Below are 18,927 nucleotides of genomic sequence, written 5' to 3' on the forward strand. Positions count from 1 at the left end.
GGGAGTTTCTGAAGCATTGACCACTTCGCTGCTGTGTCCTAAACAGAGTTTTGGGTGATGTGTGTGGGACTCCGCTGGCCCCAAGATCAAAGCACCAGCCCTCTGCAGAATCCACGGTCCAACAACAGCAAGCCGCTCCGACACACAAGATGCTGCGTGCATTAGGTGACAGCGACAGACTAATATTTTTTCATTTGAAAAAAATTTCACAATGGAAGACAAGTAATTCACAGGAGTTTTAGAGACTTTATTTATGTATAAACAATTTAAACACTTTGCCATAAATTATCTTTGCCTGTCTCTAGTCTTTGCTTAGCAGCAAATTAAAATTAATATAAAAACTCAATGAACAATTCATACATGTATATTACAAAAAAGTTCTTGTACCAAAGTTCTTATTAGACTTTTTTTTTCTTTTTTTTTCTTTTTTTTTTTTTTTTCTTGTGGTGACTGTAATGTGATTGTCTCAGTTTCTCGACCAAACAAACACACTAATAATTTTTAAATCTGAAACAGTGATTGTGCCTTCTGGCTGATGTATGTACAGGGTGATCTGACGTGGTGCCCATTTGCAATAGTGTAACACAATGCCCACAGCTCTACTGGAACTGATACCAACAAACTACTGAATCTAAACAGACTACACCCTGTAACTGTGTTATACTGTCCACAATGGAAATCTTCAAAGACAAACAGAGTATGAAATTTATTTGTAGTGATTTATAGCCACCGTTTTGAATGTAACTCTACACTCTGCCCTCTTTGAATAAGTTAAGCTTCAGGCCAGACAAGTGGAGGGTCAGAGTGCAAGTGTGGTTTTGTTACTTTTAAATATATTTTTCTTTACTATTTCCAGTGCGCTCTCACTTGCATTCTCATTGTCCTCCAGTTGCTACACACAAATCACCCCAAAGTCATGTTTTAAATGCACCTGTATTTTGCTTTAAATGAAAACCTCTTGGATATTTATCAAACGAGCAGTCTGAATCATCTGTGTTTCATCAGCTGGTTAGTGAAAGTGGCCCACTTGGATTTCTTAGTTTGCTCACGTGTGAATGGAGTGAGGTAATACAATACGAGGCCTTCTTTTTGTTTTTCTTTAGACCCAGAACAAGTGGGTAATATTTCAGGGGTACTTTTTAATTTGTATGGTTAGAGTTTTCAGTCTGGCTTTAGTCCACTTCAGGATGTGGTTTTTAATCACTTGAACAGTAGCATTTAACTCAAAAAATATGAGCTTTTTTGCCACTTACTATCCCAAAGTAGCTCAGCCTAGTGCCCCCATTTAGGTCTTCATCTCCTTAGGAGAGGAGATAACAGTTACGACTACTGATTCATCCAGCAAAGGATGACAGCAGGTTAATTTGTTACCTCTTTCCCATTTCATTCTGTCTTAAAAACTGGATGTTGCTGCTACTGTCTGCTAGCTCTGGGTACTGCTCCACGGGCAGGACATAATATCCCTCGTAACCTTGAACCCTTCCCGTGTTCAGAAGCTGCTGCTTCTCTCCGTCTGTCCATACGCGGCTGCCCTCTCGGCCATCCCGTGCCTTCTGCTGCTCTTTGGCCCAGGCTGACCCCAGGGCTCGCTGCCGAGCCTGGTCTAACACTCTCGCCTTCTCCTCGTCCAGCGTGTCGGGGCTGAGCCCGTAGCGGATGTTGATCAGCAGGGTGGAATACTGAAACTCGATATTGGTAAACCTTCGAGTCCTCCCGTTGACGAGGAGAGTGGGCTGGGAGACGGTGACGTTGACGCCGCTCTCCAGGACCTTCCGCCCGCTGGTCATCGCGAGGGTGACGAGGTCGCCGTCGGCCGAGCCTATCTTGACAAAGTAGTGGGTGTCCTTCCCCTCGATGCTGTAGTGCATTTTTTCCAGGTAGTGCGCACTGTTAAGGACAGAGGCGATCTTTCTGCTATCGTCTGTGGCTATGCTGGAAATGCCAGTGGTTACACGGCCTTCCTTCACAGCAAACATGATTCCTTTCCCAATGATTGGAGTGGTTGTTGCGAACCAGTGACCTGCTTTTTCTCTAATATTGGCATGTAATCTTTTAGATATGACCTGTCCCTCAAGAGCCATGAAAGCTTGGTTGTGTCTTTCCGTCGTCTGCTGAACTCCTGTAATTAGCTGGGGAAAGCAAAACAAAACAAAACAAAAAAAACACCAAAGAAGATAGAGATCTGAAAATATTCATTTCGGAGACTGACACTAATCTTTGCTTTGCTTTTTTAAAGGAAAGCCGTGGAGTGAAAGATTCTACATTATGGGAAGACCACCCCCAGTTACCCACTCCTATACATATCCCGTTCAGGATCAGGTAAATACTCATTTGGCAAATGATTTTGCTACCAGTAATACCAAATAAAATATTTCTCATCAATCACCCTCTGTAGCACCTATGTACCACAAATTCAATTTTGGCAAATTACATAATGTCCATTACAAGAATAAGTAAGACCCAAGTCTAGCACAATTTTAATCAGAGCCAAAACCCAACAGAATAAATCTATTAAAAGATGTCACTTAACTTCTGGACACTTTTGCCCAGAGATTTCAACCAGTCTATATGACTAAAATGCTTATGAATATAAGCCTTTTTGAAAATAGATGAAATTTGGGCTCCAAAATTCCAAAGCAATTTCTGAAGAGAGGATTTAGACTCTCAAATGACTTAGAAGCCTGTGAAAGCGGTACGTTCAGGCTTATACGATCATTTCTGTTGTATTACCACAAATGTCAAGTAAGCCTAGCGAAGACTAAGTCTGGCCTAGTACTCTTTTTAAGTTTATTGGAATTGGGTTGGAATTTATTATATACGTTGCAAGCGTATACCATTTTCCACCCTTAACCTGACAAGTACGTATGGATGCTGTAACCACAGTTAACTGGAGCAACGGGAGCAGCAAACCAAAGCCTCTAACCGTCAAAAGCATCAGACAGAAACGATGAGAAATCCTATTAGAGGGTGAGCAGCAGAGCCATTTCTTAGCAGTACAGCACGTACCAACCTAAGTTTATTGCAACACGTATGTTGTTAGGATGGTTTTACCAAAGGTACAACAGATGATGAATTACCCTGAGAAAGTCTTCCTTTGCCATTGCTAATCAAGTTAATCGAGTTACAACTTGTTAATCAAGGAAGAACTCAATAAAAGACAAACTAATGGCACTGTGATTATGATAACGGCAAAGGCTGGCAAGAAGGCATATGTTCATTAGTACAAAATCTAGCTATACTCACTTCATTTTACACTGAAATAAACACTTGGCCTTCTGCTGTAACCGCAGAAGAGCCAGCAGTTCTATTCATAGAGTGGGGCAAATTTATCAAGAAAAATAACTTCATCTTTCTGCCTACCTGTCCGTTTTCACATGCTTGACTCTCAGACAGCTCGTAGGGCGGTGACACAAAGTACATTTTCGCTCTAGGGAAACCAGGTATAATGTTGCTAAGCTGAAATCCAAACATCACCAACCAGCTTTTGACATCTAAAAATCAAAAGTAAGCAGTCAAGTGAGAAATAAACACGTGTAATAAATACAAGAAATCAAAAAAAATGCTGGAAATCCATCCTCGACCTCCTTAATTTCAAGTAGCAGCGGAACTCATAATTTACATTACAGCATGGCATTTTGCAGAATTGTAGTAATCCACCTGAACAGGGACAGGAGATACTGCTTCAAATTTACCCTAAATAATTCATCAGGGATATACCACGTCTTTCATCCTTTTCCTATTACAGCACATGGATCATCCAGACATTTTACTGTACGCAGGACTTGCTCCACCTCTGACACCTTCTGATGTGGCTACTTTAACCTACAAACTGTACTGTAAAATGATGTTTTATTCGGTTAGTACTCCTAAAAACTTCTGCAAAGTCCTTTGGGAAAATGCACGGCTTCTTTTCTATGTCCTACTTCTATTAACTGTCATCGGGTCTCGGGAGGCTCCATTAAATGCAGCGAGAAGCTGAGCGCATAATTCAGATGTCTAAATTTAGGTACCAGCCCCACTAGGGAAAGGCAGGAGCTGCATGGGAAAGTTCCAGCTCAGCTCTGGGCTGAGCCTCGGCAAGTTCCAGCTCTGCGTTCGACCAGTAAAACTCTGTCTTCATATCTAGTTGAAAAAGCTAAGTAACTAAATTAATAACAGTAATTCTCACTCAGCAGGTATTAAGAACTAATGATGTATTTTAGTTACCAAAGTGATGTTTTTAACCAAAAGAAAAAAAGCCCATAGCCCCATTTTACAGAAGTTTCCTGCTTCTCTTTTCCAGCTGCCACGGAGATCAGAAGCAGCGTGGGAGCACGGGCACTTCTCATTTGATTTGGACTTACGTTCATGACCATTTTTGTTTAAAAATCTCTCCTGTGTTTTACAGTGACTTCCCTCCTCACTGGCCTTCGATGGCTCCTGATGCTGCGACTGCCGCTTCTTCGTGTGAGCGAGCTGGGTGTTTGCGGAGAGGCAGGAGCGCGGCCGGGCGCTCTGGAGCCGGGCTCCTGGCTGCACGCGGAGCGCTCCGGACACGGGCAGGCGCACGGCGGGCTCTGCTCCCTGCCCACCGGCACGCTCCCGCCCGGATGGACACACCGCCGGGACCTGCTCGGACACAACACGGCACCCGCCGGCTGTCCCAAAGACCGTTTTCCCCCCGTTTCTAGCAAAGGTAATGTTGCATCATAAAAAGCGTAATCGTTCTTGGTTGTGGACAGCTGACAGCAAGAGTCTTTTCTTACCATTCTGACACTAAAGTAAGTAGTAAAATATTCTGCTTCTATGCAGGTATTTGTATGTATCTCCCATCACACAGTGCCTACCATATTTTTCCTCTAGCTTTGGACAGCAGAGGGTTACCGCTCCTTTTTAAGGTTTCAATTTATTTTATGGTATAATGGTATCTCCCCAAAAAATTCACTTTGGCTGCCCTAATCCCCCAAAAGAAGAGGAGGACCTACATACAAAGTAGTCACTGTTTTCCTTAGCTGATGTGCTTTGCAGCACTGCACTTGCTCCAGGAACTCCTTTTCAGCAAAAGCTGTGAATAAAGCAGGGTCGGGGTTAACAGTATTAACTGTTAACAGTAAGAAGGGACTGGGGTGGGGAAGTATTTTTTTTGTTTGTTTTCTGTTCGTTTTCTTTAAGCTATGACAACCCAGGTGCCCCCATAATAACGTCTTGTGCAAGATAATCTGTTTAGTCCATACAGCAACAAATATTTCCAGCAGCAGCAAAGTATTTTTACAGACTACAGGGCGTGTGTTATACCAAAACGCAATACATCTTCCTAGATGTCACCCAGCGGATGGATAAATTAAATTAATGCCATTTCACAACGTAGCAAAACATCATGAGACGAGACTGAAAATCTAAACCAAACAGCAGTGGATGAAAATAGGCATTTTGTTGAATTTAGGACAACAGAATTTGATCCCGTGGTAATTTTAGTTGCCAATATTTTCACACGATCAGATACAAATCACACTATCTTCAAATTACAAAGTAGCGACAGCAGAACCTATGGAGTGTTACACATCCAGTTGAGTCCCAACATACTACTGAAACTTGCTATGATTTTCTTTGAAGGAAATGCACGCTTTTCTTGAAATTCAAATTGCTGCTAAAATTAAGATAGCTCCTTTTTAAAAATGATATCACTGCTCTAATTATTGTATACTGCATATTCAATTCTGAAAAAAGATTTTCCTGAAGACATACTAATTACCTTTCTTTTTAGAAATTGCCAGCAGCTAGTCCAAGTACTGTGTGATCTTACTAAGTGAAAAATTATTACTAATTAAGAAGAGGTTACAAGTTTTACCCAATTCTAACATACGCGATCAAAACTACTTTATTGTTTCTCTTTCTAAGCTCTCCACATTCCACAACATTTCATAGTCTTTCAGGAGGAAATCATTTTAGAAAACACCAAGATATTTGTTTTAAAGACTAAAGACTGTTTGCATATTGAAAGTTAAATGGGAAAAAGAGGTTTAATTAAATCCGTTCTTGGTGCTAATTCATAATGTGCCCGTGGGCTCAGTCAGCAGTTAATTTTGAAAGTAGCCCTGAAGGGAAGAGATGCCGAGCAGTTCTGGTTCCCGATTCTGCAACTACCCTGCCAGTGATTCTTGTAGGCGACTTCCTTTTTCTTCACGTAAAATGAGAATGAGCACAGCTCCATACAGTACCAGTTCAACAGGAAGAGCACTGTGGCTGTGCTGAAATTGAGTATTTACCCAAAATTCACCCCCCTGCCCCCATAATTCATTTTGGCTTCTCATTTAACACCCTTCATTGGAGGAGAAGCAGTACCAAAGAATCAGGACTAGCCAACCCGTTTCATAGCACAAAAAGGAAAACGGCCCAGCCTTGATGGGAGGACTCGGCAAATGGCTAGTAAGGAGAAGGCTGATTTCTTTCCCAAATCAGCTTCCAAACCGTACTGTTATTTATAAGAAACTTAATGAAGTCTCACCTGTTACATAGTTCTTTAGATCCAGTTCATTGCTGAGAGGGTTGTTACTCTTGAACATGTACAGATTGAAAGGAGCGGGTTCTTTACCAATGTTTTTCCACATGGTGTAATCAGGAGATGTCCAGCGTCCAGCCAGGACATCATAGTCCCTTTGGGTAAAATGGACGAGTTTGGTTAAAGGATCATACAGCCCTCCATGGAACCCGATAACCAGCTGGAAATCAGGGTTAGAGTCGTAATAAATCTCCCCATATGCTGTGTACTGAAGCTGTTTGATCATGAGGCCATTGATGCTGAACACGGCTAATGGAGTGCCTGTGTTATCAGAGGCAACGTAATATTCTTCCCCGCTGCTACTCTCCATCGCAAAGAGGTGGCCTTGCAGATCATAGTACAAAGAGGTAATTTCCGAATTGGAATGATTGTAGACATGAGTTACCCTTGTTGGATTGTGAAGATCAGCATAAAAGTACTGTAGATGATGCCCCAGGTTAGTCTTACAGGACGCCCTTCGGCCGAGTCCATCATAACGGTACTGAACACTCCACCCATTTGCTTTGTTGTAAGCTCTCGTTAAGAGTCCTTTCGAGTTGTACTCAAACACATCTGAGCCTCGCTGACACAGGAATCCATCATCATCAATCTTGTACGGTATGTCACCTAAGCGCGTAATCCTGTCTCTCAGGTCATAGCGCAGAGGCATCAATCGGACGCTGTTTCCAGGATTCAAGAGATGAAGGTTTCCATTCAGATCGTAACTGTAACGCCAGGTTGGCCTATCATTTACTGCTACGCTTTGCAGTTGCCCATCTCCGTCGTAATCGTAGGTGTACTTGGTTGTGTTGGCATACGGACCAAGCTTCAGTTCTCTTTTCGTTACCCTTCCCATGCTGTCATACTGTACGGTCATCCAGTACATCAGCGATCTGAACATTTCATATTGAACTTCTTTAATGCGTCCATGGGTGTCGAAGTGCTTACTCAGTGTCATAACCGCTGTAGTAATAATTTGATTTATATCATAATAAATAACTCCAAATTTGCCAAAATGCTCTACTTTGCCAGAAATCTCATCGTAACGGTACAGATCAACTGGAAGAGGCGTCTCACTTATTATGGGTTTGATGCTTGCAATTCGAAAGCTATTGTCATGGTATGTATAATCGAACCTTGCATTGACCATGCCTTCTTCAGAGAATCTGTAGATTTGTTTGTCAACGAGAGGACCAATTTTACGATAGCGGATCGTACAGGAAAATCCTCCACTTTGCAAATTCACCATTTTTAGGACACCCGTCGTTTCATCATATCCAAAAGTAACTGCAGTGCTGTCATAAACAATTTCAGATAATTTGGATAGCTTTCCATACTTGTAGAAGACTTGTCGGCCGGTACCTAAAAATGATGTTTTCAAAATCCTCCCATCATCACTGTAATCAAAAATCACCGACGCATTGCTCTCGGGAGGATTATAAATATTTCTAATGTAGCCAATAGAGGTGTGAGTTGACATGCTGTGCCGAGCAACGCTAGGCATAGTAACAGCGTGAAGTCGGTCTGAAGAATCATACTCGAAAATGTACTGTCGTTGACTCTGAAGCAGTAGTACCATCGACTATAGGAAAAAAACATTAATACAGTTACTGTCTTTCAGCATGTGACCTCTGAGAGGGTATTAAAGAAAAGAAAAGTTTACTGAAGAGGCGCTAATGTTAAACGAATACAAAGAGACACAGATACATCAGTTGGGGGAACGAAGCTGCTCAGGAATATTGTCAGATGAGAGGATCTGCTACTTGGAAATCAATATGCTGCCACTCTGGAGAAAGTGTAGGCTAGCAACCTATTAGCTACCCTCCCTTTGGGAGGACTTTCTTTTTTTCTTTTAAGGGATGCAGAGGAGTTGGATAAATGACTTGATTTATCTTTTGGCTAGCAGCTGTAATTCACAACTGTTACTGTGAAACGTGAGAAACAAAGCAGAGAACATCAGCTCTGCTTTGCTTAAAATAACAGATTCAGAGAAGGAAAAGGGAAAATAATCTGCAGTTCCAAAGTATTTAAGACACTTTCGTGACTGAAGCGTCCTCATGAGGCTAAGTAAAAATGCATTACCACGTTGTCATTTAAGAAATAATGATTAGAGGTGAACTACCTGTTTCTACTTGAACCTTTTGTCAGGTTTAGTCATGGATTTTTTGTCTTAATTAAGCACGACTCATTGTGTTAGTTTATGCCATTATATGGCAGCTTAATCACTTTCAGGAAAATATCAAAAGACGCAAGCCATGACGAATATTTCCCATTAAAAATTATTCAAATTCAGTTGGCTAATTGTAAAATAAGGAATTTTGAGACCAGGTACAAAGGGATTGTTAACAGCTGGAATACGCCAAATTTTGGATAATTTGTGTGTATGTTACGTAGAGAGCTTAAAACGAAGCCCAGTAGTACTTCGTCTCTTTGTAGCCAATGTCAGAAGGTAAAACAGCATCACCTACTTTTTCTAGGTAGGTGTAGCTCCAAACTTTCCCATCTGCAAACATGCGCGATATGATCCTGCCTTGCTTATCGATATCTGTTCTCTCGCTCATGGCACCCCGCTGCAGCCCAGCCAGGCGCCCGTTGAAGAAGTAAGACACGTTGACAGCAGCCAGGCCGCTGCTGGGTAGCCAAAGGAAAGGCCGTCCCAGTTGATCGTAAATTATCCTCAGCGTAAATTTCCGGTGATCGTCATAGATTTTTTCTGTGCGTATGTTCCGGTCGTAATCAATGGACAGTAAATTCCTTCCGTGCACCTATTGAATGAAAGAAGGCCGTACTCAGTCCGCAGTGGACGCTACACCTCTACGGATTTTCAGCGTGAAAGTGGCATGCACAAAGGAGAACTCAACTTCCCCACATTTTTGAAACGTGTAGGACATCTTCCTATTAACTGGCTTTTGCTTTCTACTTCTCATGATATTCAAACACGTAACCCTCACCAACCTGATCGCTTGGGATGGGTTTAATTTCTTCTGACTAAAATACCTGGTCATACAGGCTGGGAAAGGTGGACTTCGAGTTTTGAGGGGAAAAAAAGTGCTAAATAATTTGCTTAAATATTTTTCTTTTTCCCCCATTTTTTTCAGCTACGATTTCCAAATCAAAGTACAGCATGAAGTCTTTCAGTCCCAGATTTTTTATTTTTACCTTTTTAACAACAGAGCAAAACAGAAACAAAGGAGTGTAAGAATGCCAAATGGAGAGGCTTCTAGTGAGAGTGCTATAAGGAGAAATACATAAATTTATTCACTGAAGGCTAAGCCACAGAATTCAGGTTAATGCTGTAATCTGATGAAGCTTCTTAAGTAATTTAATTGCACATGCCTCATTAATAAAGTAGAAGTCCTTAAATTAGATATAATTTGAGAGCAACGACTACTTAAAAAGTATTCATCAGTTTCTGGGAATTTGTTCTTCAGTTTATATTTTACAGTAGCTTTGATTAAGCAACGCTTTCTCTTATCCAAAATTAAACTGCACATCAAACAATATGTAAATTAACCCTGAGCCTTTCTCGAGGACATAAAAGTTATTCTGAGATATTTTCACTGGCAGGGGTAAACCCAATTCCCATCCCAACCAACTCTGTAGGAATTCAGCGATACAGAAAGCAAATTTAAAATTAATACAATTTTGTGTTTGTAAAGAAATAATTATTTCAAATTATCACTGATTATCCTAATTTTTTCCATTAATAAAATGTAGCTCTTTAACATTTTGAATTTCCTCAGTGGGCAATTATTAGAAAAAGCTCTTTTCTGTAGGTTTTCCCGAAGGTTATCCCAGCAACAGCTTCTCCTGTGATTCAAAGAAAAGATAGCGTATTTTTTAAAACACGTTGGCAAAAGAAATCATATTCTGCTCTCATGGAAACAAAGCCAGGGAAGGCAAACTCAACATCAGTGCTTTCTCAACTGGTTACTCTAGTTTTTGTAAGTGTGGGGTCAACCCTGATGACAGAGACGTATCAAAACCCTTTCCTTCGCAGAGCTCGCGGGGAAGCAGAGGAGACCTTTCACTTCTCCAGTCTTTCAAGAAAGATTACAAACTGAATTTTAGCTTTTGGGGTTTTGTTTGGTTTGTTTTGATTTTTAATTCCTGAAGCTTCATAAAGTAGTTGGGATTTCTTCCCTCCATTACAGTAACTGCAACTGTAATCTGCGCATAGGAAAGTCTGACTCCCTTTTCTCAAAAACATTATAAAAGTTAGTATTTTTTCCACAGAAAACTAAAGAATTTGAGTTTTTTTAATGATTACATAGACGAGAGTTATGCGCACACACAAACATCACTTGGAGAATGAAGAAGCACCTGCTTGGATAATTCAGTAACTTAATTTTCATTTGTAGAAATAAGTAAAAACCAGAGAGTGTAATTGTAGTGTCATGTTAATTATATAGCAACCCAAACAGAATGACTAACTCCCACTCTTCCTGGGAAAACTAATAACACTATTACAAGTATCATGACTGAAGATTACTTAACAAGCTCTTTGTCTTTTGTTCCACTACCTACATGCATATCTGGTTTTCCCGTGGCTGCTGCTGGACACGTGGCAGCAGGGAAGAGCTCTTCGTGCCTCGGGTAAAGGTCTTGCAACAAAAATCACCTACATGATGCTGCACCGTAACAAAACCTCATCGGAAGGGTTTCTTATTGAGACTTTATCTGAAACTACCACAAGACACTGAACATGTGGTGCATAAAATAGTAGTGGACAGTAAGTGGGATAACATAAAGGTGAAGTGCAGGTCTTCCTTTCTTGGCTTAATGAAGTCTGCCCAGGCGTGTCTGCAGAGGCACACGTACAGCTGCGATGAGCTGTAGCACAGATGAGCAGGGCTGGGGGCACGGGTAGCAGCACTACCTGAAGAACCGCAGAATCATTGAATAGTCGGGTTTGGAAGGGACATTTAAAAGCCACCTAGTCCAACGCCTCTGCAATGAGCAGGGAGGGACACCTTCAACTACATCAGGATGGTCAGAGCCCCGTCCAACCTGACCATGAATGCTTCCAGGCATGGGGCATCTACCACCTCTCTGGGCAACCTGGGCCAGTGTTTCACCACCCCCAGTGTGAAAAATTTCTTCCTTATATCTAAATCTACCCTCTTTTGGTTTAAAACCATTAGCCCTTGTCCTATCGCAACAGGACCTACTAAAAAATCTGTCCCCATCTTCCTTACACGCCCCCTTCAAGTATCGAAGAAAAGGCGTATGGGCTCCAGTAAGTACTGGTAAGAGGTGAACCCCGCGTAAGAATCCCCTTCAGTAAGACTTGATTCCGAATTGGGGATTCAGGAGGTGGCTCCCCAGGCTCTCCTGCTGGTCGTGCCGGCGCTGCCTTAGTTCTGCAGCAGTGCCCCCACCCCCGTACCGCTACGTGTGCCACAGCCGTCCCCGCTGCCACCGCCGCCCCTGCCTGCCACCTGCTCCCCACAGTGTTCCAACACACTTGCTCTGTTTCATTCACTGAACAATTTATAAAGATGAATTAGGATAAATGAGATGCAAATAAATTCGATGCTTTCTCCCTCATTTTCAGATTTCATTTTCAGTCCACTCAACCTGTTATAATCTCATAGTGATTTTCATTTAAAAGAGCTAAATGGATATGTGATTATTGTTACAGGAACTAACACCAGACAATTAAATGTTGAGGTGTTGCTAGATAAAGCGGTGTTTTGATTTGCATAAACACGATGCAAGAAACCCCATCTCAGGCAAGGTTTCAACTCCAAGACGTGTTTAACTTCAGCTAATTACCACAAGTACCTCTATTAAATTTTTAGTATTGAGAGTTAGGATTACAGCGATTTCATTTCAGGGTCCTATTTGTTTTTATTTTGAACACCTAGTCGAAACGCAGAGCTGATCTATTTCCTACTTACAATCAACTTCTGCAGGTCAACACATCAAAAATCAATTACACAGCCATGAAATTTAGTCATTAAGGATTAGCTGCTAATCTCATTCCATTTTTTGTCTACCCTTCCCCCTCTCCCCAATAGGTGCCTTCTGAGCATTTGTCAGAGTAAGGAAAGACTTGTTAATTTAACATTTAACATCCGATTCTTAATAGTTTTTTGTAAATCACCACATAGTTGTTTTTACATATATTGCATTCAATATATCGTCTTGAACACATAGAGCTGGATCTCACGTCCAATGATGTTGAAAGAATTATTAAAAGAAGCAGGACTTGATCAGCACTATATTTGTTTTCTGCCCGGTATCTCAAAGCCTTCCCAAATCTGTACCTCCTGAAGCAGCCAGTGAAAGCTGAGATACTTCAGGAGCGAAAACCAGGCCAGCTAAGCGCAGAATGGGATTAATCCGGCTGCAGCAGATCTTTAATTTGGCAGGGGATGGATTACATGACCTGAGTGTCTTTCTTATCCTATGCTTATGACTTTGTAATTATGGCAATTATTTTCCAATCGTGCCATTTGGGAAAGGGAATAAACACGATATGCCTGTCTCAATGACTCTGTAGGGGGATTTTACAGAAGCAGAACGTAACTGCTCAAGCTGTAATTGCGTTTGCTCTCCAGGACTAACTGTGGTTAAGTGTGCCATAGCATTTTTACAAATGCTGAGTGGTCGGATTTCCCCCCCGCCTTCAGCAGCGGAGTGACTTGAAGCAATATTCCCGGTATTTTTACCAACCCCTTTTGAAATACTTTCAGTAATGAAGCTTCTGTCGCTGATTGCAGCAGATGATCCCACGCAGTTAACTGACCTCTCAAATACAGAACAGACTGCCGTACCAAAGACAGTCCCAGAGCTGTACATTTTTAACAAGTAAAAACAGGGAAGACATGTCCTTCAAAAGGCAAAATTAATTTTCTGCCCACAAAAGAAAAGATCATTATTGTAATGACGGATTCTACTTACCCTGAGCTTTCTTCCAAACACAGTCACTTTGCCTTTAATCTGCTCCTTCCTCAGACGCCATTCAATTGAGTTTAAACCATTTTCCATTGGTAGAGAAATATTACATCGTCCTATGGTGGGAGTCACAGTCCCAGCCAGGACATGAGGTTCGCTGTGAAAGCTAATGCTCATGCCATTGGCATACATCACTCTCAAAGTACCATTATTACAGAGCTGGTAGCTGTTCCTCACTTGATCTACAGCAATAACGAAAAGAAAATAATTTAGCTACTCCAGTCATAAAGAAAACATATAGCTTAATTTGATTGGTTTTTTATTGCACTCCTGTTGATGTTAAATGAAGTCAGCCTGCAATTACCATTTACGTGGTACTATGGTGGAAATTACAGATGTTACTGATTCATGTAAAGAACAGTAGTGTAACAGTGAGCCTGCAGAGAGATACTGTGTTTATTTCATTATGTTTTCCCTTTGGTCTTAATTGTGAGTCAAAATGCACAGTGATATGTGTTCAGCCAGGTAATTTATTTCTAATATAAACAAAAACTGAAAGCTGAACTGCTGGGTAAACAACAAACCATTGAACTCCAGGACAATAATTAAAAAAAAAAAAAAAAAAAAAAAAAAAGAAAACCAAAAAGACTGCTGGACTTTTTATGAGTGGGAAGAAGTAAGCGCTTCTTTTTCTTTCCCTCTGTTTAAAAACTGTCTCCATGCAGAGGCTTTGTACAGAATTGCAGTTTGGCTTTAAATCCGCAAGGTGTGAGGCTCCAGCAGCGCAAGGCGGCAGCCACAGCCCTTTACTCGCCTGCCTTCCTGCCACCCCCCACAAGTGCGCGGGCCTGGGGTGCACACCCGGCCTTTTGGCTGTCGGAGAAAAGTTATAAAATTCATCCTGTACTTTTATGGCCGTGCAGTTCCCCAGCTGTGTGACACAGCCGAGCCCGTTCCCGGCCAGGATGGAGCGCTACAGCGTGCAACTGTCGCCAAAGCATCGATATTTGTCTGACAGAAGGACAGCATCCACATAATGAATCATCTGGTATAAGAGAAATAAAGTCTTTGCAACCAGACATGCCACGGTATAATAGTCTACAAATGTTGACATTTATGTCAGGAGGAGACTATTGTTTGATGATGATATTCTTATTCCAGTGACATTATATCTTAATTAAAAAAAACCCCCCATCACTCACCAAATTAATTCCTTTCAGTCTACCTTTGACAACTGACCGTTTTTTGTTCCACCAGATACAACGCCCGGGTGGTGCTGGAAAGCTCTACGCAAACATTTAACCACTTCGTTGCTGGTCTCTCCTGCCATACTTGGGCTGCAACACTGTTCTCGGAAGCGCTGTGGCACAAGATCATCCCCTGCCCTGACTGTTCTACATTTTATTTGATGGCAGTGTATAGATTTGGCAGATTTCATTTGGAATAGCAGGAGGCTGAGCCTCCTCTCTGCAGCAGGATCCCCAGCCGGGCAGCCAACGCTCAGCAGTCAGACTGCACCTCTGTGGCGCTGACGTCAGAACCAATTTTGCAGTGAAGTACAGAGAAATATGCGAGTGGGTACAGTGCAGCTGACCCGCGATGTAACGGCAGGACTAGCTCACACCAGCTGGTAACGACCGTAGGTATTTGACACAAAGCATGACTGTGAAATGTCTCTTACCTGTCCTGAAGACCTGTCATTTTAGGAACGAGCTTTATGGGAGTTTTTCTTGCAAACCTTACGCGGTTTTTCCCCTGCTCGTGAGTGTACTAACGACACGAATCTTTTGCTAATTGCTGTCTCAAGTTGTGTGTGTGGTTAGATGTGCTGAGAAGTGTGCTTTGGTACCTTGAACAACTGTATAGGAAGCCTCCACAGAGGAGAGATTTGTGATGACCGTGACATCGTCATCCCGATTAGAATTCTCAATGTCGATGGTAATAGACTTTTCCATTTCTCGATGAAGGCTAGTTACCACTCCAGTGGGACGTGTTACATTGGTCAGACGCCCTTCATGATCATAGCTAATAGAAAAGTTAGTGAGAGCAAAAAAGCATGAGGATATATGTTCATTTCAATACCCAATGTATTAATAATGCACCACATCTGTGCAAAAAAACCCCAGAATGAACCAGATTTTCAAGAACATCCTGGCCATACCTATTTCTCTGTTCTTGAAAGAGTCTATAATGATGAAATAATAATTTTTAGAGATACTGATCTCAACTACATGAGTGTAAATCCAGGCTAGCGTCTCTAAAATTAATAAATTAATTCAGTTATCATGGATATACAGAGTGATATTTGGCTCAAACAATTATAATTAGTAAACTCATCTGTATTTTAATAGTTACTTTTCACTCTAAGGAGGTGGACTTGTGATAGATACCACAATATACAATTGCATACACTGCACATTTGCAATTGAATACTTAGTGGAAACTACTAAGTATGCTCTTAAGTGACATGTCATGGAATAAACGTGCTATAAGAGATTAAAAAAGACATCAGCTTGAGAACACAATAATTTCATTTAGATCTTATCTGTGGTATTGAACTGCATTTTGGGGTCAGTATTTTGGCTCATAAAGATGAATGATGAGAAGTTAAAGCACAGGACAGGCTGGAGTTGCACAAAGGGCAGCAGTCAGCACTCAGAATATACCTTAGAAGATGAATTAAGTGCTCCAGAGGCATAAATATAAAAAAAAAAATAAAAGAAAAAGTGCTCTCCGTGAGTGTACTGAGATAAATTTATTTAGAGGTATAAAGCCTGAGGAGGGGGGAAAGAAGGAATGCTGCCTGAAATCAAATCACACTGTTTCTGCCTTTCCTTTAGTCTGCTATATTGGTGTGCATACGTATGCTAAAGAAGCAATCCCTTGGGTCTTAAGGGCAAGAAATGGGGACCTGAAACAAAATCAGTATGCGAGTCTGACACTCTGCTTGCTGCAATTCTCTACTTGTGCAAGAGTCTCTCACCCAGCCGCTACCAAACCGCACATACTTCTAAACAGCAGAAAGGCAAGAAAAAATGTCCTGTGTAGATAAAGGGAAAAGTTTAGGTAGAGATTGAAACCAACTGGTCATCCTTCGAACGCAGAAATCCTGGAAGAGAACTGGTAAATCCATTGCACTGCCTGAGAGTAACAGAAGAGAAGAGGAGCACATTTAGTATCACGGAGCTAGCTGAGTTCTTTGTACGTCGTGGTTAGCTGTAAAGATGAAAAAAAATCAGTGCTTTCAACAGGACTTTTTACAAGTAAATCATTCAGAAACCTCAAAGTAGGCCACCCGAAAGGTACAGGATATCTCCAAAATAAATACACAAATGGGCTCCTCCGTTAATACAAATATAAATTATGCCTTTCAAATCCATTGCAAATGGTTGCACCCATTCAACTGAATATTGGGGAGGAAGGAAAAAAAAAATCACCTGTGGAGCAACAAGCCTTACCAGAACCAATGGAAGTATTAGGCAAAGAAGTAAATCAATAAAACAAAGCATCACGCGACCTAAAAGGGACCAATAATAGTTGTTTTAAGCATTTAAGCAGTTCAGGATCAAATAAAGATTAAGCAACATGATTTTTCTTAATGAAATTCGTAAGTTTCTACCCATATGTAGATATAATATTTTTTTTTTACCATATCAACAAGATACTGGATAAATGATAATCTCGAGATAATCTACAAAAGGGTGTTAAGTCTATATAAGGGTCTTCACAAAAAAATACTGAAAAGCACTCATAAAGTACAGATGAGGGAAGAACTTGATCCAGCCAAGCATCCATCTAGCATGGAAAAACAAAAGGTACAAAAAACGGACAGTTTCAAAAATCCAGAAAGTTAATAATTAGTTATGCCCTACGAGTCTGTATGTGGACCACTTTGGTATGTTTAGTGATCAGCAGAGTGATGAAGAAAATACTTAGGTGTCAAATATCAGAGAAGAGACAATATTATTTAGGATAAACTAGAGAAGTCCACGAGCGGCCTCAGCGTGACTATGCAGAGCTTGGTGAACATCCAGAAAAATGGCTGGCAAAACTCCCCATCAGCAAATATATTTTAGGCAATGCAAATGAGACACTAATTTAAACTCTTCATTCACATTGCTGGGTTTTTAATTAACCCAGGAAAAATTCCTGGGGATTGCTGTGGGCTACTCACTGAAAATCTCTGTTCAAAGCGCAAGGGCAGCCTAAAAAGTAAATATGAATGAGGATGTACAGAGACTGAAACAGCAAAACGAAAATATTCTAATGCTATTTCTAGAAATCAGTGTTTTGCCCCCCGTCATGGGGCACGTTTCTCAGTGCTGGTAACAATTTTTGAAATCAGCAATGGCAGAGATTAACGGAGTTTATAAGCAAGTGATGGACACGCTTACAGGGACACATACCTAACTACTCCCTATGAAGATCTGCAGACCATTTAGTTTACGAGCTAGACATATAAAAAATTCACTACTTAAATGACGTATACGCACTGCAACACCAGTGTTTAAAGAAGGCATTCCTACTTTGTCCATTGCATCAATAAAATCCTATTTTAAAAAAAATACCTTACAGGTAAAAAATTTAAAATTCATAAACCCGAAACCTTTTTGGTACTACAAAATTTAGACGTGACATATTACTGAGTTGTTTTCTTTTTTTTTTTAAATGTATGTATTATGTGAGAGCAAGTGCTTAGCAGAATACAACACCCAGACATTTATCTGAATAATAAAAATAAAGCTACATAGGAATTAAATGGTTATACACCTTTCTTCTTCATGATACGAACGTGGGTCAAATGAAGTAAAAAAAAGAAAATTTTGCAATGGAAAATATGCTAATTAACACGGGACTTCTTGGTGTCTTCTTCAGCAGCAGCCACTACAAATCACAGCCTATGACACAGCGTCAGGCTAGATGAATCGGATCTGATAAGGCAATCTTTATATCTTCAAATGAGGTGGGTTCTGGATACGCTGCAATTCCTGAGCTTTCCTTACTGACTTCGGTTAGAGTAAGGTTTCCTCCCAAGTTTTTCTACTAATAAAGTTACAAGGGGAGGGATCCTTTCTTAATCCCAGTATTTTAAAAAACCAGCATCTCCCTGTGCCCAGGACTAACGTGCTAACATATTGCTAACTGTGACCAAGCCTGCCCGAGCAGGCAGGGCTTTCCGAGAGCGCAGTTCCCAGGGCAGCGCTGGGTAACTCCAGCCGCCGGCGCCCCGGGCAGACAGGAAAGCTGTTGCCTGGTTCTGCCAGCAGCCTGGAGACGGTTCCTGACAGCCCGGCGGCTCGCACGTGCTGGGCTGCCAACTCGGTCACACAAGGGACGTGATGGACACCATATAGACAACCGTGAGCCACATCTGAGCATTTGTAACCTTCTCAGATAGCTACACACGTCTGACCTGCCCATCCCTGCAGCAGGCTTGTGCAAATGCACGCTAGGCGCTTCTCCCACGTCCAACATTATGGCACCTCTACGTCTTACCAATTTTTATT

General features: G+C 41.3%; 1 protein-coding gene across 20 annotated transcripts in view; it reads right to left on the minus strand.

Annotated features, from left to right (window-relative positions):
* Positions 1 to 259: 259 nt before the first annotated feature.
* The window catches only part of TENM2 (teneurin transmembrane protein 2), a 668,147-nt gene continuing 649,479 nt past the window's right edge, over positions 260 to 18,927 (minus strand). For 14 of the 20 annotated variants that reach the window (XM_063349520.1, XM_063349519.1, XM_063349517.1 and 11 more), the window contains 6 exons: positions 15,270 to 15,445; positions 13,427 to 13,662; positions 8,986 to 9,282; positions 6,485 to 8,099; positions 3,361 to 3,491; positions 260 to 2,129 (listed from right to left, as the gene is read on the minus strand). In XM_063349520.1, coding sequence (XP_063205590.1) covers positions 1,368 to 2,129; positions 3,361 to 3,491; positions 6,485 to 8,099; positions 8,986 to 9,282; positions 13,427 to 13,662; positions 15,270 to 15,445 — 3,217 coding nt within the window. In that variant the 3' untranslated portion in view covers positions 260 to 1,367. The remainder of the gene's footprint in view (positions 2,130 to 3,360; positions 3,492 to 6,484; positions 8,100 to 8,985; positions 9,283 to 13,426; positions 13,663 to 15,269; positions 15,446 to 18,927) is intronic. The other 6 variants (XM_063349521.1, XM_063349522.1, XM_063349527.1 and 3 more) reach the window with 1 other exon arrangement.

This window comes from Chroicocephalus ridibundus, chromosome 11 (assembly GCF_963924245.1).
Source record: "Chroicocephalus ridibundus chromosome 11, bChrRid1.1, whole genome shotgun sequence".
In the NCBI taxonomy this organism is placed as follows: Eukaryota; Metazoa; Chordata; class Aves; order Charadriiformes; family Laridae; genus Chroicocephalus; species Chroicocephalus ridibundus.